General features: G+C 47.7%; 1 protein-coding gene across 2 annotated transcripts in view; it reads left to right on the forward strand.

The window, feature by feature from the left end:
* Positions 1-25,951, forward strand: part of ACTL6B (actin like 6B) — a 545,030-nt gene that overhangs the window by 60,310 nt on the left and 458,769 nt on the right. For both annotated transcript variants that reach the window (XM_069644827.1, XM_069644836.1), the window contains one exon: positions 16,900-16,976. In XM_069644827.1, the coding sequence (XP_069500928.1) occupies positions 16,900-16,976 (77 nt within the window). The remainder of the gene's footprint in view (positions 1-16,899; positions 16,977-25,951) is intronic.

Here is a 25,951-nt window from a genome sequence, read left to right on the forward strand (position 1 = left end):
TGCCAGCTGGAACCAGCCACATCGCCAGAGGATGTGTAAACTACTGCAGGGATATCAAGCGGCAGGACCAGTCTTCACAGGCACCGGGTCTCCATGTATATGCATACCTACTTGCCTTTATCCTGCGAAAGTCCCATCAAGCTCTTCCTGCTGCTTGTGCCATCAGCAGACTTGCCCTGCCAGGAGAGGTGCCTGCTTTTGTGGTGCACAGTGAAGAGAAGGGGTCTAATTCCTCCCTCAACAAGTTGTTAACCTAGAACCTATGGGGCCCTGGAACTCTGAGTTTGTGCCTACCATCACTGCCCTTGCCTAGAAAGTGCTGTGACTCCATTGTGCCTGCACACACATTGTTTTTCCAACGATAAGGCCATTGTAAGCCTCTAACCCTTGTTTGACTGCTCTTTCACCGCTCCCTAACTCCTCTGTTAGAGTTGATCTTGATGGTGCTACAAAAAGAAAAAACCCATTATCCCCAGAAGCATAGACAGGGTAGGGCCTAAGCGAGTCAGGTGTACCCAATATCTGTAAAGGGCCACTCAGAGCACAGCGCTCTGTGGGCATTTACAGATGTCACCCTGCAGACTGAACAGCAGGGGTCACTCTCTGGCTCCCGCACTCTGTGCATGTCAGGAACCAGGAGGCACTTCCTGCTTCCTGTCTGCATGGAGGGTGTTAGCCAGACACCTATAGAGTAGCTGAGGAGGTGTTTGCGGGTCCCGAGGGAAACAGCAGCTAAGGAAACAAAAATAATTTTGTTTGTGTATGCTTGTACGATGTGACATCGTCATCAGACAGACAGGAGGGACTATGGCCCTCCGCTGGGGAGGATCCATCAACCTGTAATAAAAAGGAAGGGCTACTCTTAGCGTAAGACAGGAAAGAAGCCGGGAGCTTCAAACCAGTCAAGGCGTGGCTATATTGCGAGGCCATACACGCCTCTGTCGGGAGGAAGGAAGAAGGTGCTCCTGCCCAGAGACCACGAAGTAGATGTAGGCAAGAGCAGTGGCGTGACCCTGGAGGGGTGGACTAGTGGGTCTGACAACTGCGCCAAAACCGTTGAAGCCCGGAAGCAGCGGACCCGCAGGAAGAAACAGAATGCTTACGGAACGAGAAAGCAAGTTGTCTGGACGTCGTGTGAAGTTCTGCTGAGAACAGGCCTGGCGACGCCATCCCCTGGGAGACCCAGGAGGGATCATGGCAACCAAGAGTACTGCCACCATACTCGCTGTAGTACTTGGCTCGAAGTACTCTGGGACACAACCTACTCATCCCAGTAGTTAGAATGAAGTAAAGAAGAGTAACAAATATTCTGGGTCTCAGCCTACTCATCTCATTAGTCAGAATGAAGTTAAGAAAAGTAATGATTACTGCGGGACTCAGTCTACTCGTCCCAGTATGTGGCTTGAGAATAAGAAAGGCCAAATGGAAGACGGTGAGTCTGAAGAAGAGGTGCTCAGTAAGGAAATATGAAGAGGGATTAATTCTGCCAGTTGGAACTAGGAAGAGAAGAACTTTGAGAGACACTGAAGACAGTCTTTTGCCCAGCTAAAGATGAAAGGCCTAACAGGAAAGAAATCAGCGGAAAGCGAGACTGTGAAAAGTCCCAGAACTACATCGGTTACTTAAAGATATTGCTCAACAACATGAGAGGATTGCATATTAAAAGGAAGTCCAGGAGAAGGGAGTATTTCTCCTAGACTTTGCTTGTTCGGAAGCCGAAGAGGCTTATCCAGGAGAAGGGGAACATTCTCCTGATCTTTTTGATATTTGAGAGTGGACAAAACATATTCAGGAGAAGGGAGTCATTCTCCTGGTCTTGTGTTGTTTGTACCTTTACAAAATCTATCCAAGAGAAGGGAATCATTCTCCTGGACATTTGCTGTTTGTAACTGTTTGACTCCTTTCTTCTGAATAGGTTTCCTTCTCCTGGACATCTGTTTTTTTTCTTATAGTGGTTGGCATAGGATAGCTTAGAGTTGGACGGGCGACAGACCATTTGTTTTGGAACTTCCCTAAAGATGACGAGGCCCCGAGTTTGTTGGTAACATAGAGAACACCATGGATTAGTGATAGGCATTTTTTCTCTGATTATTTAAATAAAATACCCTGCACAAACAAGAACTGGTCTGTCTCATCATTCTGACCTACTACAATATTCTTGGTGCTCGTGTGAATGACAGAGAAGCTGTATGGGTGCATAACTGGTGGTTGAATGTCTATGAATGTGTGTATATCTGTGTGGGTGTATCTGTATGTGTGTGTATATAAGTGTGTATATCTCTGTATATATGTGTCTCTCTCTTTGTATATTTCTCTGTGTGTCTATATATATATATATATATATCTAATTCTGTGTGTGTTTGTATATCTGTGTGTTTATCTGTGTGTTTCTGTATGTGTATGTATCTGTGTGTGTATAGCTGCGTCTGTATATATCTATATCTGTGTGTGTGTATCTGTGCATGTATATATCTGTGTAAGTGTGTATCTGTGTGTCCATATCTGTGTGTACCTGTATATCGTTATATGTGTATATCTCTGTGTAAGTACATCTGTATGTATATCTCTTTGGGTGTATCTCTGTGAGTGTGTATCTGTTTGTGTGTATCTGTGTTCGTTTGTCCATTGCTGTGTGTGTGTGTCTGTGTTTGCAAGGCTGGGACTCAGCGATGGGCATTGGAGCATGAACATTTCTTGACACAGGCATGGCATGTTTTACTGGTGTTTTTGAGCAAAGCCAACTTAAGTAGTATTATGCACAGACATTAAGGGCAAAGCCAACATGATGAGTGTTCTTATATGGGGAGGGGATGGCATGTTTCCTTACTGTGGCATGGCTTTGTTTAATTGATGTTAAGGTCAAAGGCAACATGATATGTGGTTTCACATGGGAGGGGGGGGGTGGTCATATGTGCAGCCTGCAAGGCAATGCTTTTTTTCTGTGGCATGACAATTTTTACTGGCATTAAGGGACAAATACAACATGCGTGTTCTTATATGGGGGTTATGGATTTGCGTAGCAAGCAAGGGATTGCTTTCTTACTGTAGCATGGCTTCGTATTTACTGGAGTAAAAGGAGTATGTTCTTATGTGGGGATTCTGGCATATGGCAGAGCCAGCATAAACTGTTTTGTTATGGCATTATGGGCAATGCAAACTGGAGTATGTTCTTGTGTGGGAATTGTGGCATATATAGTTGAATGAAAATGTTTTTTACACTTGCAGTGTACTGGCGTATACTAGGCAAAGGCATTATGACAATGCATTGGAACATTCTTCTGTGTTTTGTTGGTGACTTGGCATCTAATGGACTTTTTTCATGTCTTACCCTTTGTGTACCTGAGGGTATTCTCTCAAGCAGACCACGGGAAGCCCTTATTCAGGGTTCCTGGGAAGGGCCGGCATTGTATGCAGGGAAATACCCCAGGTGAGACGCGTATTGTACCGGGCAAGAAGGAGAGGAGGACAAGATACCTAAGGCCTTTGCAGGCTCTAATACATCTACCCCCCTTCCTCCCATCAAATCTCTCTTGGCCAAATATAACAAATCCCCTAGGATCTCAAATCGAGTTCCATCCAGAAACCACCTCTACCAGAATTCCTGCTTTTCCCAACATGTTACTGTGTATTATTTTAAGGATAATTAGAATGGTTTCTTACTAATTAAATGTCTCTGCCTAGACATTCTTAGTTTACTTGTTTGTAGTGCATTCTGTGTTACAATATCTCGTTCCACCTCTTACGTCATGCTTTGCACTGCTCTTGTCGACCTCGCTACCAATGGTGAGCTATGTGACTAATCCTGATGTCATCCCTTCTCCTCGAAGGGGAGACCCTTTTCCGTAGGCAGCCAGGAAGGTGAGGCTACTACCCGATAGTCCCCCTGGGGGTGGTACTCAGAAGGAGGATCTCATGGGGAGGGATTCCCCCTCTGGGATACAGGGAGGACATCTTGGGCAGATGCAGTATTTTCCCCATTCACAAATCGTTTTCATGCCTCCATCCTTATCTCCCTCTGCTCCTACCGCCTTCCGTATGTACTTATGCCAGACCAATAGTACTCGTAGCACTGGGCTGAGGATGAGTAGGGTTGACTCTACTGAACTGTCATCTCAACATGCTGGGATGAGGAAGAGGCTTGGAGCCCTGAAAAACCCTCAACACTACCGTAATTAACAGTTAGTTCTTTTGTGAGAAGGGTTTTGACAATGGTAGAGAGACTAACCATGTTGTCGGCCCGTCCCTGCAGGCACTGTGAGCGAAGTTTGAAGGCTGCAGACGGCGAAGCTGTTCCTGCAGCTGCTGACCTGAACATGGCTGGAGAAGTTACGACGTCCCTAACTGCTCCAGAAGAGACCAAGGTACTGAAGCCGGAAAAAGCTGAAGCTCCCAGGTTGGTAGAGCACTGCAGAAAACGGCCCAGCAGGTACGCGCGGCCCAGCTCCCAGTAAGTACTGAGGAACTGCATACGGCAGCGCTCAAACAGGAACCAACTCAGAAGAACTGTCGGAAGACGCAGAGAAGCCTGATGTCGAGATGAGCAAACAGGAGCCCACAGGGAAGGTACAGGGACGCCCAAACACTTGGAGGGGGCAACAAAACCCCATGTGAATGGGTCTTGGTTCCTAGAACAAAAAGCCAATATTAAGGGGTCTGGAACCCGCAAACTTAAAGCCAATATAAAGGGGTCTGGGACCAGAGTACAAGAAACCAGTAAAAAGGGTTCAGAAACCCAAACACGAGAAACCATATTGAAGGGGTCTGGATCAAAGGCAGTACCTGGCAGGGGAGTATACCAGGTCTGCACAACTGGGCCAGTGAAGAGCACCAACCAGCCTGAGAAAGGCCATGGGAAGGGGAGACATTCCCCCACTTAGTTGAACTGCCAATTGTATGGAACTGTGCCTGTCCAGTAGTAGGGAGCCATTCTTCTGGACCAAGAGGACAGTATACCACTTTAGTTTGTTTTCAAGTGTAAAGGATAGAAGTAGGAGTTTGACACTGGACGGTGGACCTTTTTTCTTAGTGTTTAGTTGAGGCAGGGAAACCCCTCCTAGAGTTAGGGCAAGATAGGGTTTTCTGTTTCTTAAGAATAAAAGTATTTTCCCACAGTCATGCCACTTGTGTGCCAGTGCCTTTCTTCCACACACTTACAGCTAGCGTAACTTACTTAAGAAACCCTAGTTTGCTATTACCAGTGATAGTAACCAGAGTGTTGGGTTGGAAGGCAGTGTATGTAGTACAGTTTTTGGAAATACTAAGTTTGCCCTTCTCGCTTAAAATCAATTAGTGTTCCATTAGGAAGACCCTCTCCAAGATCTTCCAAGGCACCTCGATCCTGTCCTGCGACTACCCCTATTATTGCAGGACAGTGAACAAAACACAGCTTTGCCTGTGCACATCAGTCCCGCCCTGTTGCAGTCTGCCAATACTGGAACACACACAGCTATGTCACTCACAGCACTCCCATAAACCCATGGCACTCCCATAAAACCTATGGCACGACCATAAACGCTATGGTACGCCCATAAACTTCAAACTCTGCGCTGGCTCCCAGTGGCTGCAAGGATTAAGTTCAAAACCCTCTGCATCTTCTACAAGGCCTTCTGGGGCCTGGGGCCTCAATACCTTTTAACTCTCTCTCCCTAAATACCTTCCTTCTCAAGCTCTTCGCTCATCTACCTCAAACTCCCTCAGGGTCAGTCGCTTCTCCAAGCAACGTGTTGGTGGTAGATTTCTTTCTTCGGCTGGGGCCTCCCTCTGGAATAGCCTCCCTGCCTCCCTGAAACTTGAGGAGGATTATCTTTGGTTCTGGAAGCACCTCAAAACCTTTCTCTTTGCTTCTGCTTTTTCTCCTCCTCTGCCTTGCTGACTTCCTGGCTGACACTGAAATTGCACTGGTTCCTGGTCACCCTCTGATCTCGGGTCCAGGGCCCCTCCCGCCCCATTTGCACCCCTGCACTGCCTTCCCGGCAACCCCCGCACACTGGGGACTGTTTTCTGTATTCCTACAGTCCCTTTACCAGCACTTGACACCTGATGTCTGCACTTACCCTTGCACTTGCCACCTGCTGGCCGTACTTTTATTTATTGTTTATTTTGTTTTTCTTCTTATCCCAAGTACTGCACTGTCCTCTCACCCTCCCCCCTGCACTTCTCCTCCCTCCCCTTCCCCTGCACTTGCGCAATCTGAATGACACCTGCAGGATCGTTGTCTGTCCTCCCTTTGTTCCCCTCCCTTGCCTCGTCGCGCCTTGAAACACTTGTGTATAGGCACGTTATAAATGCCATATCATATCATATAACCATTGCTTCTCAGTTTGGATCTGCATCTTCTGCTGTTCTCCTATGTGTGCCCACAAAGCTCTACAAATGTCCCTCAGTTCTGATCCACTTGCGCCCCCTCCGCGCCATTCAATTCTGCATGCTTTGGTTTAGGAGGAATTTGAGAATATCAATGTTGCTATTAGTAATGATTATAATACAGGAAAGTCTGCAATATCGTAAAAAAACGCCTGGTAATAATGTTCTTATTACAGACATCTTGTGAGATCACATCTGACCTGTAATAAGAAAATGAGGTCCTAACTGCCCTGTAATCGGTTATTACGGTTCAGTTGTAATGTCACAATGCCTGCTCCTTGATCCAGCAGAGAGCAGAATTCCAGCTTTCACTGCAGCGCCTAATTAAAGCTGTGAAAAGCTTCTCAAATTCCTTGCTTGTAAAACAGTTTTCTGTGACACTTTGCAGCCATTCACCAACAAGGAACTGTTTATGGTAAACTGATAAATGTGTGCCTTGCTGGAGTTTAACACATGCGAGAAAGAATCTGCATGCTATTACTCATTTTCACTATAATCAAAAAAGTGCTGAGTGGAAGGTTTTGACTAATTCTGAACCACTGGCAATTCTCTGGGCAACCTTCCACACCACCTGTTTTAAGCTTGTCTGCGCCATTGCAAAAGCTGTCCAGCAGTATGCAAATCAGCCAGGCACTGCCACGAGTGGGAGCAGAATGTCAAAGGAGGAAAATAAAGGACACCCCTATTCTTGTAGGAAGATTTTACAAGCAATTGAATAGACCATTAGTTGTAATTTTGGTGCAGGGGAGTTAACACAACCCTGACATGGGGTCGCACTAACACTGAAACAATGGCGTCCTAAAATTAGGACTCCCCTGTCCCCTGCATACCCTATTGCTGTATAAACAGCCAAATCATTATTTAATATTGATGTAAAAGATCAGGCAATCAGTACAGGGAAGTTGGAAAAATTACCTTCTTCAAAAAACAATGAAGCTTATTTAATTATGTACAAGAAAGCACAGCGTATTTCGGCGGAGTCCCCCTTCTTCAGAAGCAAAACGGTAAAGATAATAAGCAATGGTACAATTAGTATTGTGTAAGATACAGTTTTCCAATAATACATACATACTTTTTCATGATAGCAAAATATTCCTGCAGAAACACCAATAAAAAAACACTTGTTACTAGATTATCTAATGCCGGTACGGTGTAAAAAAACAGACTATAGAGATGATGAGACTGAAAACACCTTCCATGCATATTACCACGGTAGAAATACCATGCAGAGAAATACGAGAATCCTAACACTCATAGTGAGTGATCAGCACAGCCTAGATTGTTAAAGTGAACAAACAAACCCCTGTGTCACCACAATTCAAAGTGTATACATATGGAATATATAAACTCCTATCTCGTTCTAAATCAAAAAGTCCACATACCTCAAAATCCACCTTGGTAGTCCTCTAAGTCAATGTAACACCTAAGAAAAAGGGTAACAGTCGGAAAGCCAATGGGAGCAGCCCATCTCGAACTGCTAGGCCAGAAAACCCTTCTACACGGAAACGCAATCAACCCAGACATGTTTCGGCCTTGTTGGGCCTCATCAATGAGGTGCAGCTTGGTGTCCTATGGCACAGCAAGCAAGGAATGATCTGGAGGGTTGCCCAGAGCTATGCCAGTGGTTATGATTGATTCAAAACCGTCCAGCTATAATTTCTTTAGATTTGCTATAGTAAACCCCAGTGGGACCGGTTGCGCAGACGTGGGTCCCATGCCTTCTGTGCTTAGAGACCCAAATAACGCCTCACTGATGACACTGAATGAGGCCGAAACATGCTTGGGGATGCTTGTGGTCTCGTTTGGATTGTACTGCCCCTTTTGGATTGGGACCAAGCAAGATTTGCATATGGTCTTTCCCTTCTGTACACTATTTTTCTGCAACACATTAGGATTCGCATATCGGCCATTTTTAAAAATCCAAACGCATACATTGATTCGCAAATGGAAGATATCTTATATTCGATTAAGCAAGAGGCCAAGTATTAAAGTGGATGACACTGTATAGTCATGTATTATAAGGAATAAAATATGGGGGCGTGGCTAACTAGCCATGGTGTTAGGACGTGCCTTGCTGAGCAGCACCTGTTGCCCGACATTGATCCGGGAAATTACGCTTGGAAAAATGATTTATATGCCTCAGGAATGAAAGCACAGGCGTGTGAACGGGTGCCCTGCAATAACTGCAAATAGCAAGTGAATCGTGTGCAGTACCAGGAAGGAAATTGACTACGAGGAATACGGCTGTACGGGCACAAAGTAGCTAAAATGGCGGACAACAAAGGGATTGCAGCCGCGGCAGTGGGAGCAGCTGAATAGACCCGAGCGGCGGAGCGAAGGGAAGAATGCTGATCTCTGGGGGACGTGAGGAGCTCTGCAGGTTACATGCCTCGCCCCTGTCATGGTGAGCAGCGATCGATAACGCAGACATTAAGCCAGTGTTTGGCAATTAGGAGCTGCGGGTGGATCTGGGCCATGGATACAGTAGCAGCGAGAGTGAAATGCTGAAGACTGGCATTTAGTGCTTGCGCGGCCCCCAGCTGCACACAACTGGCGTCTGCGTGGCTCTCTGCCGCCCGCATATGCACGCTCTTTGTTCTGCACAAGTAATACGGATTACTAGGCTGCGATCCACACAAAGGACAGTGCCAACGTGCAGTAAACACTTATTGACAGTGGAACTCCGAGCGTGCTTTGAATGATCTATGTGACCGCAGATGTAACCACACATTAACAGCTGCAAGACAGAACTATTGCCACTTTGTATAATCGACAGAAAGCAGGCCGCGCTGTGTGAGGGAATCCGCGTGGCTTGCAGGATACTTTTTCCGTTTGCAGCGGTGTGCAGATAACTAAGTAAGACGAGAGCCAGAACGCTGCTCTGACTACATAACGAAGCACAGCGCTGGTGCATGAAGGGCATTGGGGGCCGACTGATGGAGTGCTTTCTGTTCTGGCTGGGAGACTTGTGTTCAAAGTCCTAAATTGAAGTGTCCATTCCTAAGAGTAGATGGGACTGGTGCAATTAAGCTGGATATGCTGCTAGGCAAAGGAAAGCATAGGAGGACATTGGCACTATAATAACTGGAAGGTGTCAGAACCCAATTTACTCTGGACAGTTGCTGGATGACGGCATAATAAGAAGGAAGGCGCCAAGCAGGCTAAATGCAGATGCTGCAGGAAAGTTCTCATTAAGGTGGATACATACCACTGAACGCCACAGAGGCCTGAGGCATAGTGGTAGTGGCGAGGAGGGTGCACCTATTGGCCTTCAGGAACACGCGAATGGGATATTGACCACAATAGTCAGAGGAGGTACATGGGAGAACACAGCCCACTCGAAACTTAACTTTTCACGCCGCCGCATATCGCAGCCCTTTGAGGAAGACGCTCCAGCTCCTGACTGACCTGGTGGAGTCACAATAACACCAAGAAATAGAATTAGCACGATACGGGGGAGCTGGAACTGGATACGCAGGCAGGATTGCATGATGTTAGTGAAAGGAGTGAGGGCCAACAGCAAACAACCTACAATGGAGACCTTCGCTAAGGCACAGCGGACTCCTACGGCCCCGGCACAAAGTGCAGCGCCGGCTTCCGTGGATGGTACCCCAGAAGGAGAAAACCACCTGGTCCTAGCAGCTATAACAGAGCTGAGTGCCACATGGGGGACAGCAATGGCGGATCTACGGACGGCCTTGGAGAATAAAATGGATACAGGGGGTATCGAAGTTACCCTGCTGCGAAAGGACGTTAGTGCACTGGCAGAAAGGACAAGTGACCTAGAGAGTGCGGTGAAGACCAACACAGAAACCGAGCAGAAGAAGCGGAAGGAAGGGCAAGTCGAAACAACATCCGGGTGGTCGGCCTGCCGGAGGGAGAAGAGGGCCAGGACCCCCAGGACTATGTGGAGAATATGATCCTGCAAGAGATGGGGGCAGACAAGCTCTCACAAGGGTTCACGGTTGAACATGCACATCGGGTCCTGATGAGGAAACCACGGCCTGGGGCCCCGCCTCGAGTGTTAATTGCGAAAATCCTGAACTATAAAGACAGAGAGAAGATCCTGGAGTATTTTCGTAAAGGTGGAACGATAGAAAGAGCATATACCAACATCACGGCGTATCCTGACTATACTATGTTGGTGCAAAGACAGTGGTATAGCTATGTGGCGGTCAAGAAGAGACTGCGTACGGCTGGTATCAAGTACATGCTTTTGTACCCTGCGAAGCTAAAAGTCTTGCACAAAAGTAGAGCGCTCTTTTCTGATACCCCAGAGGAAGCGGCGACATGGCTGGGTTTTCAGGGTTGTCCGGAGCGAGATGAGGAGCAGGATCGCCAGGAGCACGAGAAGTGAGGAGGATGTATTGTGAACACTAAGGGCATAAGCGTGAGGGGGGTCCCAGTATGAGACGTTGGAACATTTGAACTGTTTTATGTAGCTCTTGGACTCGCTGACCCTGTTGGACTGGAATATAGTGAATAAAATGCATAAGTAAACTGGGTAGCACTAGGCATAGCAAATTTGAAGTAAACGGGAGCAGCAGGATGGAGGCAACCTACCTCCAGTAAGGCGGCCATTAGGGCGACTTCACCCTGCTGAGCCGCGAGTACAGGATTTTGCCAGAAAGGGCTAGATGCGGGGGTGCCTGAGATCCAGGGATGGAGCTAGGCAACAGTTTGGGAGGGTGTTGTTGGGGAAGGGTAGGGAGGTGGGAGGGGGAGGTTGGAGGGTTTGTTGTGTTTTTAGTTATGGGGAGTTCAAGTTGGGGAACGAGCCTATATAGACGAGTTAAGCAACTGGAGTTGGACTGCATAGGCGTGAGGAGAAGAGAGACTCTAACATGCCATGGGGGATCTTAAAATAGTTACTTGGAACGTCGGGGGGCTCAATAGTTACCTGAAGAGAAATAAGGTTATGCTATACTTGCGTAGATAGAAGATAGACATAGCATTATTGCAAGAGACGCACCTGACGCGAGATAAGATGGAGATGATTGGGAAGAAATGTAAGGGAACTGTGGTGGGTTTGTCATATTCGGCTTATGCTAGAGGAGTGATTATCTGGGTGGCGCCACACGTCCCATTTCAGCTGTTACAGATGCTTGTTGAGACGGACGGGAGGATGGTCATAGTGAGGGGATTGGTGGAAAATAGGGAGATAAGTGTTGTAAATACATATGCCCCAAACTAAAATACAGCGGCATATTTTAAAACTCTGTGTAACAATCTCAGCATGTGTGTGGGGAGTGTGGTGATTTGGGGGGGGGGGACTATAATTGCATACTAAACGCTAAGGTTGACAGATCAGATGGGAAAATGGATAGACCTGCCCCGTCGGCTAAAGCATTGCAGACGCTGCTGAATTACTTTGTGTTTGAAGATGCATGGAGGGCGCGACATCCTCAAGAGAGGCAATATTCGCATTATTGTGCTCCGCAAAAATTACATACAAGGTTAGACTATGGGCCTCATTACACGGATGGCGGTAAGGATTTACCGGTACCGGTAAATCCTTACCGCCTTACTATGAGGTCCCTTTGCGGGTTGGGGGATTTAACGCCTGCTTTTTGCAGGCGTTAAAAACCAACCTGCAAAGGGACCCAGGGTGCTAATTACGGTACCGCAATTTGCGGTACCGTAATTAGCGCCTTCCCCATTCCCATTGAGCCCTATGGGGCAAAAATGGGAATGTGGAAGGGCAATGGTGGAAGGGGGAATTACTGCCCCTCCAACCTTGGAATGGGGCGGTAATTCCCCTTTCTGCCAAGGCGGTGCCAGTATTTTACCGGCATGAACCATGGCGCTAAAAGCGCCATGGTTCTCCGCCATCCGTGTAATGAGGCCCTCAGTCTTTGTCACACCAGAGATAATGACAGAGATCACGCACGTTGAATATAAACCGAGGGTCCTCTTGGACCACTCACCTCTGATCCTTAGATGACATGTCATCCCCCGAAAGCAAGAATTCCGACGTGGCGCCTCAGAGCAGAGGCGCTAAGAGACCCCCTTTTTAGGGAGGATATGAGGGAAGAGATTGTTAACTACTTTGAGACGAATACGGGCAGTGTGGACTCGGCGGGCACATTGTGGGAGGCCTTTAGAGTTGCGATGAGAGGAGTGGCTATAGCAAAATCTAAAGGACTGCAGGGAGGGATCCTGGCGGACCTGCGGGAAACCGAGGGAGAATTGGAAAGGGCACTGAAGGGAGAAAACAGTACCAAGGAAGACACTGAACTGATACCTAGGCTGCAGCAAAAGTGTGCTGGACACTGGGAAAGACTGTGTAACCTTAACTATAAATAATATATAGAGAGGCAGCTCGCGGGAGGAGATAAACCAGGAAGGATCTTGGCATGGCTATATAAGCCTGAAACCCCTAGACCCTCGATAAGAACGATAACAAGGGAAGATGGAAGGGTGGTAGATACCGAAGAGGGAGTTAATCAGGAGTTTGCAGACTATTATGGGCTGCTATATGGAGATGATGGGGAGGATAATCGCGCGACGATAGTAGAAACATTGGAGGATATAGGATTGCCGCAGATCAGTGCTGAGGAAAGAGAGGAGCTGGATGCACCGATTACTTTAGAGGAGCTAGAAGAGGTGGTGAGACAGTTGCCAACTAGTAAGACCCCAGGGACTGATGGACTCCCAAGTGAATTCTATAAAATATTTTAAAAAGAGGTGCTCCCCCCGCTGTTAGATATGTTAAATGAGGCATATGAGCTAGGCAGACTCCCAGAGTCACTCAGAGAAGCGATTATAATACCGCTTCCCAAACCTAATAAGCCCGGGCATAGCTGCAGTTCATATAGACCTCTGTCAATGTTAAATCAAGACATTAAAATACTGACGGCCGTTTTGGCAAACAGATTGAGGAGGGTCATCGACAAATTAATACATCCTGACCAGATGGGCTATGTCCCTAATAGAAACATATCCAATAATCTCAGAAGGCTCCACAGAGTAATTGAATATGGAAACGAGAACGAAGGTGAATTGGCAATTGTGCCGCTGGCCACAATAAAGGCCTTCGACTCGGTCAAATGGCCGTGGTTGTTGGCATCCCTGGCTGGCTATGGGATGGGTCTGGGATATCTACAGTGGGATAAAATGTTATATAGTGAACCGCTGGCCAGAGTTAGAACAGGGGCAGTGGTATTGGAAAGGTGGAAACTCTGCAGGGGGACCAGACAAGGCTGTCCATGGTCCCCTATGCTCTATATATTGGCCCTGGAACCCCTAGCAATCTACGTAAGGCAACAATATGATACGATAGGCATCGCTGTGGGAGGTGAACGACATCTGATATCCTTATATGCAGATGACATACTATTGGATTTGCGACACCCTGAGGAAAACCTCTAATATATTTTGAAGGTGATGGAAAGATATGCAGGGATGTCTGGTATAGCGGTGAACCCTCAGAAATCTAGCATGTTCCCATTGGGTGGATATAAAGGGATCCATATAAAGGGATCCCTTTGAAACAATTACTGGTGTTACATATACCATGGGCGGTTGGCACATTTCGCTATCTAGGGATAGATATAGACCACACGGTGGAAGAGGAGCATAAGCGCAACACAGAGGTAGCTATTAAGAAAATTGAGAATTGCATGCGGTTCTGGGTAAAGCTGCCTTTAGCAATGATAGGACGTGGGGCAATGTTGAAGATGGATGGTAGTCCTACCTAGGCTCCTGCAGTACTTTGAGAACATCCCACACTTGATACCATAGAAGTTCTTCAGTAGATTTGACAGCATGTGCAGGGACTTCCTGTGGCATGGTACACGGAACAGAGTGGCCCTCTGGAAGCTACAGAATTTCTATGAGAGAGGGGGTATAAAACTGCCTAATTATGAAGTCTATTATGTTGCAAGCCAGCTGCAATACGTGGCCAAATGGCTCTCAGAGGAGGTAACCTCTGAATCCAGGTTGTTCAGGCGGGACTGTGCCCCATTTTATTTAAAAGAGATTATGTGGTTGCCCAAAGCAGTAGTGGAAGGGCGTTCAAAGATGATGGTGCTCGAATGGAGGATGTGGCACAGGGCTTGTCAGTTGATGGAGAACCCATTCCCGTGCTCCCCTCAATTACCACTGGTTGCACTGGCGGGTGGAGAAGAGCAATTAAGGATGATAATCAGAAACCACTGGGAGCCGGCTGGGATAGCGACAATGGGAGATATTTGGCAAGAGGGGACCATAACAGATTTTGAGGTGTTGGGGGGCGGAAACCGGGTTACACACTGGCCAGTATATCACGTATCATAGACTGGTGCGAAGGATTAAGAGAACGTGGCCCGAACTGGTGCTGGAGGAAGAACCAGATGCTACTATAGACATAATATATGACATAGCAGAGGGGGGACATGAGATATCTAGAATATACGAGATGATGATGTCTAAAGTGGGAAAGGAGGTAGTACAACTGAGACAAGAATGGGAAGGGGAAGTGGGAGCCCCGATGGATGTTGAGATGTGAGAACGAGCACAAGGGTATCACAAGAAGGTGTCGAGGAATGCAAGACTAAAGCAGATGCAACTGTATATTATGCATAGGGCGTATCTGACACCTCAGAGGATAGCCAGGTTAAAAAATGCAGGACGGCAGGTATGCCCTAAATGTGATGAATGTGGGTATGGTGCATATGTTTTGGTCATGCCCGGTTATCGAGCGCTTCTGGAGTGAAGTGGCACATAAACTAGCAGATGGAGGTATTAAGATCGTGGTGGATACAGTGTGGGCCTGCCTTTTAGGGGGGGGTGGTTCCCTAGGCCACGGAAACTTAGGCATGTAAGAAAACTAAAGGACCTGGCATATGCGCTTGCGAAGAGGAGAATTGCTATGGGATGGAAGACATGCCACAAACCACGATTGGAGGTATGGTGGAAAGATTTGCAGAAATGGGTGGAGGTAGAAACCATGGTATGGCAAGAAGCTAGCAGTGCTGGGGGGGGGGAGGAGGAGACTGAGACCCTGATGGCCTGGAAATTATTAATAGCAGAGCTATTTGGGTCAATGCGAGACCCATCAGAACCCATGGAAAAGAATACCCTATCACAAGATGCAGGAACAGAACATTAGTAGAAGTAGGCTCGTAACGGGGGGTGGGATAAGGGAAGCAGTGAACACAATTAAGTGATGTATAATTGAAATGTTATTGTATGCACTGCAAGTTTGGTTTGTATTGTTTATTTAAATAACCAATACAATGTTTAAAAAAATAAATAAGGAATAAGATATACCGATTTTCTAAGCCACCTCAGAATTTCGTGACCTTACTGGTCTCGTTCCTCGGTTTGTTGAAGTCCGCAGTGACTTGTAATATCTTTATAACATACGGTATGTTGTACCTTATCCCATATATAATATTGTATTAATAAAACTACCTAGCCCATTACTTCTTTCCTTGTTTATGTTTGAGTTAGTTCATGGAACATGTTTTTTAGACTGAAATGTGACTTGTGATCTTTGCCTGACTGCTTGACTCTCCATTGGTCTGTCCTGCTCCCTCTAATGCCTGTCGCACACATTTTCCTCTCACTATTCCCCCTATTTGTGCAAGTCCATCCTCTCACTATTAATTCTACCTTGCTTGTCCCTCATGGGTTCCTCCAACTCGCCCCTTTCTCTGTCGCTCACTGTTTATTGCCTTTTCTCTCACTGCTCCGTCTACCTCACCCCACATTTTCACTTCCCTCATCTGAACTTTCACTTTACCATGAATTGAATTATGTTTTTTCTTTCTCATTGTTATCTCAACCTTAGGCCTACCCGTTCTTCTCACTTCCCTCTACCTCACACCTACCACTGGCTCCTCTACCAGTGCCTGTTCCCCTACTGTCTCTTTCCCTCTCTCATGCTCTCTCATTGCCATTGTACCTTTCACTCACTTGTATTGTTTCTTGCTCTCCTCTCTACCCCGATCCTATCCCACATTGTCCACTTTGCCTCATCCCATCCACGTTTCTCACTGTCCTGCCTCTTTCCCTCCCACTCATCTCTTTAACCTTTTCTCTGTTCAGAAAAGGTGAGCACTACAGTCTTCGGCATCTCTCCTCTCTCTTTCTCTCTCGCGTTCACACTCTCTTTCTCATTGACTTTGCCCCTCTCACTAACACCCGTTTTTTACTCTATCTATCCTTGTCCTACTCTGCTTTGTCTACTCTGCTCACCCCATCCCTGTTTTCCTCTGTCCTTTCTACTTAATCCATCCATTTCCCTCTCACTCACTCATCCCTTTAACTTCCTCTCTGTTCAGATGAGGTGGCCGCTCTGTTCTCTCTCTCGCTCTAGCTACCCCTATTCACTTTCTTTCTCTCTCATTCTTGCACTATCCCTCTCTCTCTCCCTCTCATTGCCCCTACCAATCCCTCTCACCGCTCTTTCTCACAGTCCGCTCTACTATTCCCCATCCTAATTTTGTCCACTCTGCCTCAGAACACACCTGTTTTTCCCTGCCCCTTCTACCTAACCTACCTCTTTCTCTCTCATTCACTTATTTAACCTTTAACCTTCTCTCTGTTCAGATGAGGTGGGTGCACTGGTCTTTGACATCGGTTCCTTCTCCGTGCGGGCGGGCTATGCAGGCGAAGACTGCCCTAAGGTCAGTTCCTATGCACTGTACTTGACTATCCTTTTTTTGTCATTGTCAAACTACCCATAATGCACTGGATATGTGTATCTGGCAGTGAACATTACAGACAATGATTTGAGGAAATGCAGCACAACGCAGGGCATATGTCTAATAATGCATGGTTCAAAGTGTCCAAGCATCAGCCACAGGCAGGTTGTAGGGATTGGCCAATGACTGTCACTGCCTTGGAACTTGGCAAGTTTGCAGCCATTCTACCCTGCTTACTGCCTGCCTGGAGCATGAGGTTTCAAATGGGAATGCCCATCTTGGCTGAGAAGGTGACATGCCGCTCAGGGTGCCTGTGGGGGCAAGGTCTCTCTTTAGGGTCTCCTTTCAGTCACTTGAAATCAGCAATGCTCTCTTTTTTTTAAAAGGATGGCGTACCACGCGCCATAACTGGATGGAGACCCTAAGAAACATGCTGATGGTTCATGGGCATGTTAGGGCTGTGAAGACAACCGGCTCAGCTCCTTTTGGAGGTTGGAGTTGGTCTTCCTCAGATTAGAATCCTTGAGGTTTTCCCAGGATCCATACTATGACCACGCGCTAGTGTTCCGCAGTGTAGTACGTTCTCTCCATTGACTAATAGTCTCTGCACTTTTCTAAAGTCTGGGGTATTTTTGTTCAAAAGCGAACCTTCCGAGACGTAGCAACCCTGGTTCCAGCTGGATGGAGCCTTTCCTCCATTTGGTGATGAATTCCTTGGTGTAATTTACTTTTACAACCTACTTTGCTCCTGTTCCCCAGCAATGTGACGAAAACGTCCTGTCATATAGCGTGGTACCCGAGGAGCCGCTTGTGTGTCATTTGGGCAAAGGCCTAGCTTAATCTAAAATGGTGCTGAGCTTAACCTGAGCGTGCGTAAAGCTGTCTCTGGCCATAATGTTCCTAAAGTATGCTACGACGGCTAGGAGAAACTAGAGCTTTACTGCCTCGATGATCAGGCCTGCATTGTTGAGTCTCCCCATACTTCAGTGAAACAGGACAGATGGAAGAGTTCATGCCTTGTTAAAAAAGGCCAAAGACGTGCATTTTTATTAAGTTAATCCTGTCTGTGAGTACCTGTACACTGCACTCATCACGGCCCTTAATCTCTCATGAATGGGAGATTACATGTTGCTGTTCTTTTTGGAGTCTTACAAGCTCATTTTGAGGCTCTTGACAGAGGAAATGATCTAGGCAAATTGGCTTTGTCCGTAAACATTCAGACCATGCATGATGGTACATTCACAACCCATGAATAGCAAAAGTGCATAGGTAGATTCTGATGGTATCAGAATAGAACGGTGTATGTATACAATATATAAAGTGCGAACCTAGCTGGGACCGCTGTATAAAGGAGACTCACCCAGGGGGTTACAAGTCGGGTGGGGGTAACAGAGGGATTTGAGATAAGTAGGAGGAGCAGGTGGATGGAGATGGAGTGGCGCGATCAGTGATTGGTGAGATATTAATCGAACAACAGGGCTTTCAGGCCTTTCCTGAAATGTTGGATGGAGGGAGATGGTCTGATCTTTGATGGCAACTTGCCCCAGCGACAGGGTGCAAAGCAGGAAATGGCTTGTTTCCTTTTTTCTTCTCTGCTGTTAGTTTACAGTCAGGTGATGTTGTGGCTTCTTGTTATGTTGTGTTATCAATTTGTATAGCTACTCTTGCTATATGTTAAGGTGTCAAAGTGCTGTAGGATGCATGGCACTTCAGCAAACCGTAGTCCGAAAAGACAAGAGATAAGAGCAGCGGAACGTATGCAGCAGGAGTTGTAGTTTAGGCACTCTACGTAAACCAGAGAAGTCTTGTTTGGAGCTTTTGGAAACCAAGGAGAGGATGGAGAAGAAGCAAAGGAGTGTGTTAAAAATTATAGAAAATATGTGGCAGCTAGACCACATTTTTTAAGGTGGTACTCGGCTGTATGCTTTGGGTCGCAGCGCTTTAAGAGGAATAAAGCAGGGATGAGTAGTGTGAACCCGCAGGGCAGCTATTTACAGTTGAGGGATCTGCTAGACTTTAGATGCTGTGTTCTACATATGGTAGAGTCTATATGACAACTGGACAACATTTTTCGTGGGACTTGGCTTTATGCTATGTGGTGCGGTGCTACATGCATCGTACATGCACAGCGTATGATGTGCAGTCACATGCAATTGAAATTGAGCAGAAAGAGCTCTTACCTTGACTCAGCAGCATAGGCGTAATTTTAGGTGAGGGGAGGGGGGTTTGTCCCCCCCAAACTTTCATGGCACACCATTTTGTCCCCATTCATTTGGCTTTGGCACCTTTTCATCAGATGTCATGTCCCCCCAACATTTTCAGCAAAGTTACTCCACTGCTCAGCAGTGCCGTTGCAGCTCAGTTTACCTGTTGTCCATTCTCTACTTTAGCTGATATGATTTCCACATTTTCTTTGAGCATGCACTACCTGTTGCTAAGGTTGAGGACTGTGCTAAAAATCTTGAAAATCGAGCGTTCAGGTTTGGCCAGATCAGTCGCCGATCAGTGAAATTTCATAGACAGGAACGAAGGTTAAAGAAGAAAGCATTTTTTGCAATTTGTTCATGTACAGTTTGGTAATACTTTAGCTATAGAGTCACTATTGCTACACAGTTAAGGCTACATTGAACTTTGCAAAGGAATATGAAACAATGCTTTTCTTTGGAGCTTTAGTTCCAGTCCATAAAATGTAATATACGTGAAAGTATGTATCATTATAGCAAGCACCAAGCGCCACCACTAAAAAAACCTTTTTTTTTAAACCTTTATTTTTGGGTTTTTTAACGTGATACAACTTTCACACCCACATTAGGGTGGATTTAACAGTGCGCCGTGCCCTACCCTCCTCCCCCCACCTCCCCTCTCTGCTCCACTTCGCCTCGTATTTCAGTGTCTCCACGGGTATGTTCTGCACTTCTCCAGTTCACTCTTTCAAGGAGTTAAGTCGCTAGATTAAGCTGCTTGCTAGTTCGTGCCCTACATTCATTGGGTACCTGCTGGAGAATGAGGGGTTTCCTCAGCTTCATTCATCAGGAATAACATCACTGGGCCCCAGATGTCTGGTGGACGTGCATGTAGGGGCAACAATTTAACGATGTCTGTTTCCACGTCCTGGCAGTAGAGGATGTCCCTGCGCCAGTTGGAGACTGTGGGGAAGGGTCCTCGACCCCAAGACATAGCGACTCTCCTGCGGCGAGTGTTAATAGTCCTGCAAGTTTTCTTATTGGTGCCGATAGCAGTCTTGTCATTCCCAACAGAGCTGCCGTCGGGATGCGTTGTATCTCCTCCCCCACGATTGCAGCTGTCGTCTCCAGGACCTGGTTCCAGAATGGGGTCTCGGGGTGGTGTTTGTTCACCTTTGCCGGTGTATAGTATGTTTGATGGAGAAAATTAAAATGGATCAGTTTAAAGCGTGATTTGAGAGCTATTTTTTGGCGTTTGTCTCAGGATGCAAGTCCAGTCTTCCTCTGGGATGGTTATTTGTAGGGACTTATCCCATCATGCTTTTACGCGGGTATTGTTAGGAGTTGTGTCGGTGATGATGGATCTGTAAATTTGCGATACCAGTCTGCCTTCTCCTTACGCTTGAATTACATTGTGGAGAAGTTGCCAGGTCGGAACTTGTCGTGGAAAGGTGGGCAGAAGCGCTTTTAGGGTATATCGAGTTCTAAAATAGATGAATGTGTCGAGGGTGGTGTTGCCGTCTCTGTTTTGCTTGCTGTGGGGTCATGAAACCGTCCTCGGTGAAAAGCTCTCCCAGGGTGTTTATGTGTAACTTCTCAACCCATTGGTGGAAGACCCTCTCTGATGTTAACAGGACCCCTGGTATAAACTTGACGGGGAGAAGGGGTGAATATCGCGTTTGCACCTCGTATCTTTTAGCGATTCTCTTCCAGATCTTGTATGTTGAAAGCACTATGTTCATGGTGTTACTGGGGACCGGGATCTGGCTGATGATGACTGCTCTCAACAGATTGGGTGTTGCCAGGGCACGCTCTATTTGTACGTGAGGTCTATTTGCTTGTGTGGAGTACCAAAAGCTGACGAATTGTGCCTGTGCCGCCCATAAGTATTTCTCTAGATCCGGGAGGGCCAGCCCTCCGCTTGACACCGGGAGAGTCAGAGTTGAGTATGCAACTCTAGCTGGCTTGTCCGCCTATAGGAGCTCGAGGACCATGCTTTTCAGTCTCTTCAGAAAGGATTGTGGTAGTAGGATGGGAATGTTGGTGAAGAGCTTCGGTAGGATCACCATCTTAGCCAGAGAGGCTCTTCACCACAGGGTTAGTGGCAGGGTCTTCCATCGTGTCACTTTTTCCTGCAAGGTTTTCGCAACTTCTTCGTAATTGTCCCGGAATACGTCTTGATAGCTTAACGACATCTGTATCCCCAGGTGCCGAACTCGGGATGTTTGCCATGTGAACTGGAAGTCGTCGGCAAATGGCTTAGTCGCTGGGGTCAGCGGAAATATGATGGATTTTGTCTGATACATTTTTAGCCCAGAGGCTGCTCCGAATTTGATAACCTCTCTCATGACTGGGTTCAAGTTTTCTGTGGGGTCACGTATGAACAGAGCCACGTCGTCTGCGTATAGGGATATGATTAGCTTATGCGGGCCTATGTTGAGACCCCTGAGATGTTGTTGTTCTCGTAGGTTGGAAGCTAGTGGTTCCATTATGAGAGCAAAGATCAACGCTAAGAGTGGGCAACCCTGTATGGTGCCTCGTTGCAGCTCTATGGGGGCTGACTTTGCTGTCACTGCGATGATACCGGCTTTTGGTTTGGTATATAATAGGGATACCAGTTTGTTGAAGCAGGCTCCTAGTCCCATCCTAGTGAGCACTGCAAACAGAAACGGCCATTCCACAGAATCAAATGCCTTCTCGGCATCGAGTAGCACCGCGATTGCTTGTTGGGAGGGGTCTAGAGCTTCGATGATGCCGAATAGCCTTCTGATTCCGAAGGTCGTGTTGGGACCGGGTATGACTCCTGCCTGGTCCGCAAGCACCAGAGCGGGCATCAGCAGCATCAACCTGTTAGTGAGCACCTTTGCTAGGATTTTGTTGTCAAGGTTGAGCAGGGGGAGATGGGGCGGTATGACGCACATTCCTCTGGTGGTTTACCGGGTTTATGTAGGAGGACTATGTTGGCTTTGCAGGTGGACTGGGGGAGGACTCCTTTTTCCAGTGCCTCCTCATATACCTCAGCCAGGAGGGGGGCCAGGGTGTTTGCAAATGCCTTATAGAATTCTTCTGTCAGACCATCTGGGCCGGGAGCTTTGGAGTTCGGGAGGGTTTTGATGGCGTCGATGATCTCCTCTGGCATGATGTGTTCATTGAGGGGTTCTCGCAGTTGTCTTTCCACCCAGTACAGTTCCATGTTTACAAGGTATTCTAGCGGGGCATCTGAGTTCGCGTTGTGTTTGGCACTATATAGTTCCCGGTATAAGAGCCTGAATTCTTCTGCAATTCCCTTTTCGTGTGAGTTAACACGCCTTGTTTGGTGCGTATTCCTTCTATTGGTGTTAGTTTATTGTCAGCTTTCATCAAGTTTGCTAAGAGGGCACCAGGTTTTTGGCCTTCGCCGTATTGTCGAATTTGGCCGCTGCGGTTCAGGAACTTCATTTCGCGATCTGCTGCAGCGCTGAATTTTTGTAGTTCCTCTTTTAAGGCTGCTTGTGAACCTGGGTCGTTATTTGAGCTCAAGGCGTTTAAGTTGCTCTTCAATAGCTGCAAGTTTGCGCCTGATGAGTTTGAGGATGCCGTTTTCTTTGGCAAGGCAGACTCCTCTGGTGAAGCACTTCAGTGTTTCCCAGATCGTGCTCGCTGAGAGGACAGAGCCTGTGTTGGAATCTAGGAATGTAGCGATCTTCTCCCTCAGTTTGGATGCGAATACCTGATCCTGCATGGAGCCTGCTTTAAAGCGCCAGCGCTGTAGCGGGGGTTTGGGGATGGATGGATGGATGGATGGATGGATGGCTAGGCTGAGGCTAAGGATTACTGGAGAGTGGTCGGAGAGAGTTCTCGTTAGGATGTGGCAAGGACCGCATACCAGTAGAGCGTTTGGTGAGGTAAATAGGTAGTCAATCCTGGAACTTGTGTTGTGTACTACCGAGTGAAAGGTGTAGCCTTGTTGATCTCCGTTAGATGTTCTGCATGCGTCTTTAAGGTCAAATGCTCTGCAAATTTCTCTTATTTGAAGGCTGGCTTTGGAGATGGGTTGTGGTGTGGTCCGCGATCTGTCTCTCACTGGATCGAGTGCAGTGTTCATATCGCCTCCCCAGACTATAGTTGTCGGGTCTTGGGCGGAGAGGTGGGTCAATACCCAGCCAAAGTTGTTGGCGCCGTCTACATTGGGCCCGTAGGAATTGACGAAGATGATTTTTTGGCCCGCCACAATACCGCATACTAGAAGTGATCTGCCTTCGGAGTCTTTCTCTGTGTGAACTAGCCAGAAGTTGGTTCTTCTGTTAATTAGGATTGCGACCCCTCTGGAGTAAGATGAGTATGAGAAGTATCTGTGGCAGCCTCAGCTCCTAGCCCAGAGGTGGTCCTTTCCAGGAAGTAGATGCGTTTCCTGGATCATGGCCACGTCGATCTCATGCCTTTTCAAGTATTGCAGGATCCTCCTGGTTTTATACAGGATATTGCCTCCCCTTATGTTACATGTTGCGACTTTGAATGGAGTGGGTTAGATTGTATGTTTACTTTGCTTACATCGTTCGGAGAGGTTGTGGTTACTTTTGACCCAGGGATTTGGCAGATGTTTGGAGGGTTTCTTGCTAGTTGAAGCAGTAGAGGTGTTGATGGCTGGTGGGTTGGAGGGTTGGTGGGGTTTGTTGAACAGGTGGCGCATTTCCCTTTCCCCAACTTGCCCGTTTGTGGACTAATGCAGGAAGCGGTTCCTGGCGTAGCCAGGCCGTCAACTGATGCCCCCCCCCCCCGATGAACGAATAAATGCTGTGCTAGTGGCGCTCGGGGCTTCCCAAGTACCCCAGCCCCGCAGTTATAACATTTTGTGCTTGTTCCAGTGAGTTCGCTGTGGTTTGCCGGAATGTATTCTGTCCCTGGCCTCTTCCTGTTATGGTGGGTTCCTGGGGTTACTTTCCCTTTGTGGACGAGGTTGATTGGGATTCTGATCGAGGCAACCGAACTGGTCTAGGAAAGTGCTCGCTTCTTCTGGTGATTTGGAAAAAGTGGACCCTCCCGCTGTGCTGCACCCTGAGCTGTGCCGGGAAGAGCATTGAATAGACCATCTGGTTGTCTCTAAGCCTTTGTGTGATATTGGCGAAGGATCTTCTCTGCGTTTGGACCGCGGGGTAGAAGTCAGGGTAGAAGTTGACCCTGTCCCCGTTGTGGAGGAGCTCCCCTTTCTCCCTGGCCAGTCGGAGGATGGTGTTGCGGTCCCTGTAGTTAAGTAGTTTCGTAATAATTGGTCTGGGTGGTGTGCCAGAGGCAGGTCTGGTGGATGGAATTCTGTGTGCTCTCTCTACGATGAACAAGTGGGACAGAGCCTCCTGACCGAAGAGGGATATACAGAGTGACTCGACATAGTCTTCCATTTTCATCTGTGATTGGTGTTCTCTCACTCCGATGAATCGGATATTGTTTCTTCTTGAGCGGCCCTCCAAATATTTGCATTTGGCAATGGTCGTTTTCATTTAGGCTTCTAGTCTGGTCACCCTACTCAATAGGGTTGCTGCGCCGTCGTCTAGGTTAGAAACCCGTTGTTCAACTTCGTTCAGGCAATCTGTATGAGTGTCCATGCGTTGCTGTAGGAGGTCCACTTTAGATAAGAGGCCATCCATTTTATTGTTCAAACTGCCTATGCCTACTTTCAGTTCTAACAGGAGTTCTTTGATTTCAGACGGGTTGTTCCCTGACTCCATTTGTTGGGAGCAGCCAGTTGTGGGCTCTTGATCATCCTGTAGGCGGGGGGCTTTCGGGGTCATGCCACTTTCAAAGGTTAGTTTCCTTTGGGATTTGTCTGACTTTCCCATTATGTCTATGGAGTTGGTAAAGGGTCTAGGTTGTAGTTTATTTTCTGCCGTGGCTTGGGCACTTTGCTGAGTTCCCAGTGGGGAAGGGTAGTCTGTGCCTGTTTGTGGAGGGCGGAGGAGGGAGGTCGTGAGATGAAGTGGCTTTTTTGTGGGGTGCGACTTGGCTGCAGGCAATGGAGCCTCCGCCACGTCTCTTGCTTTGCTTTCCAGCTGAGACGGTAGGGCTGGTGCTGAGAGGGTCAAGAGGTGTTCCTACTGATCTTCCTTGGAGGGGGTATCCGTTGAGTGAATTTCCTATCTGCCTCTCGCCGATATTGGGCGTCGGGTGATTCCATGTGTGATTGGGCTGCCCAGAGGTCCTGACCGCAGGAGGTATGCTGGCAATTCTGTATCTTGCGTGGTGTTTTTTATGGGGAAGTCCCCCTTCTGTGGTTATAGGGCCAGGGTTAACCTTGCTGTGAAGGGTTCAGGTGTTTTCCAATGCTCCTTCCTCCAGCGGCGATGGATTTCCAATGCTGGGACTCGTTAGAGGTCTTTACTATGCTGTGAATGGGGAGGGGTCTGCCGCGCGGCGCTCACCCCAATGGTTTGCCTGTGCTGGTCCTTGCCCTGGGTGGGGGGGAGACCCAGCATGTACATATACTTCTTGAACTGCGCTCCCCCCCCCCCTCGACCCCTGTACCTTAATCCGCCGACTGGATACTGGGCGCTTCTCTGCCGGTGTCGTTGTTGGCATGTTGAGTGGCTTCTGGAGCTACGTTGATGTTCGGGCGGCTCCAGGTGTCCGTGTCGGGCCCGAGCTCCACGCCGCCGACGCGGGGTGGCAGGAGTCCGAGACTCTAGTGACACAGACCGGGGGGGACAGCCTCCAGCCCACTCCGACTCCTTCCCCTGCCCCCGCAGCACGAATGCCTGCTGCCGGCGTGGCGCGAACGGCCCGCACCCCCTCTGGAGATGTTCC

Source organism: Ambystoma mexicanum, chromosome 1p (assembly GCF_040938575.1).
Source record: "Ambystoma mexicanum isolate Mex_15411 chromosome 1p, UKY_AmexF1_1, whole genome shotgun sequence".
Taxonomy (NCBI): domain Eukaryota; kingdom Metazoa; phylum Chordata; class Amphibia; order Caudata; family Ambystomatidae; genus Ambystoma; species Ambystoma mexicanum.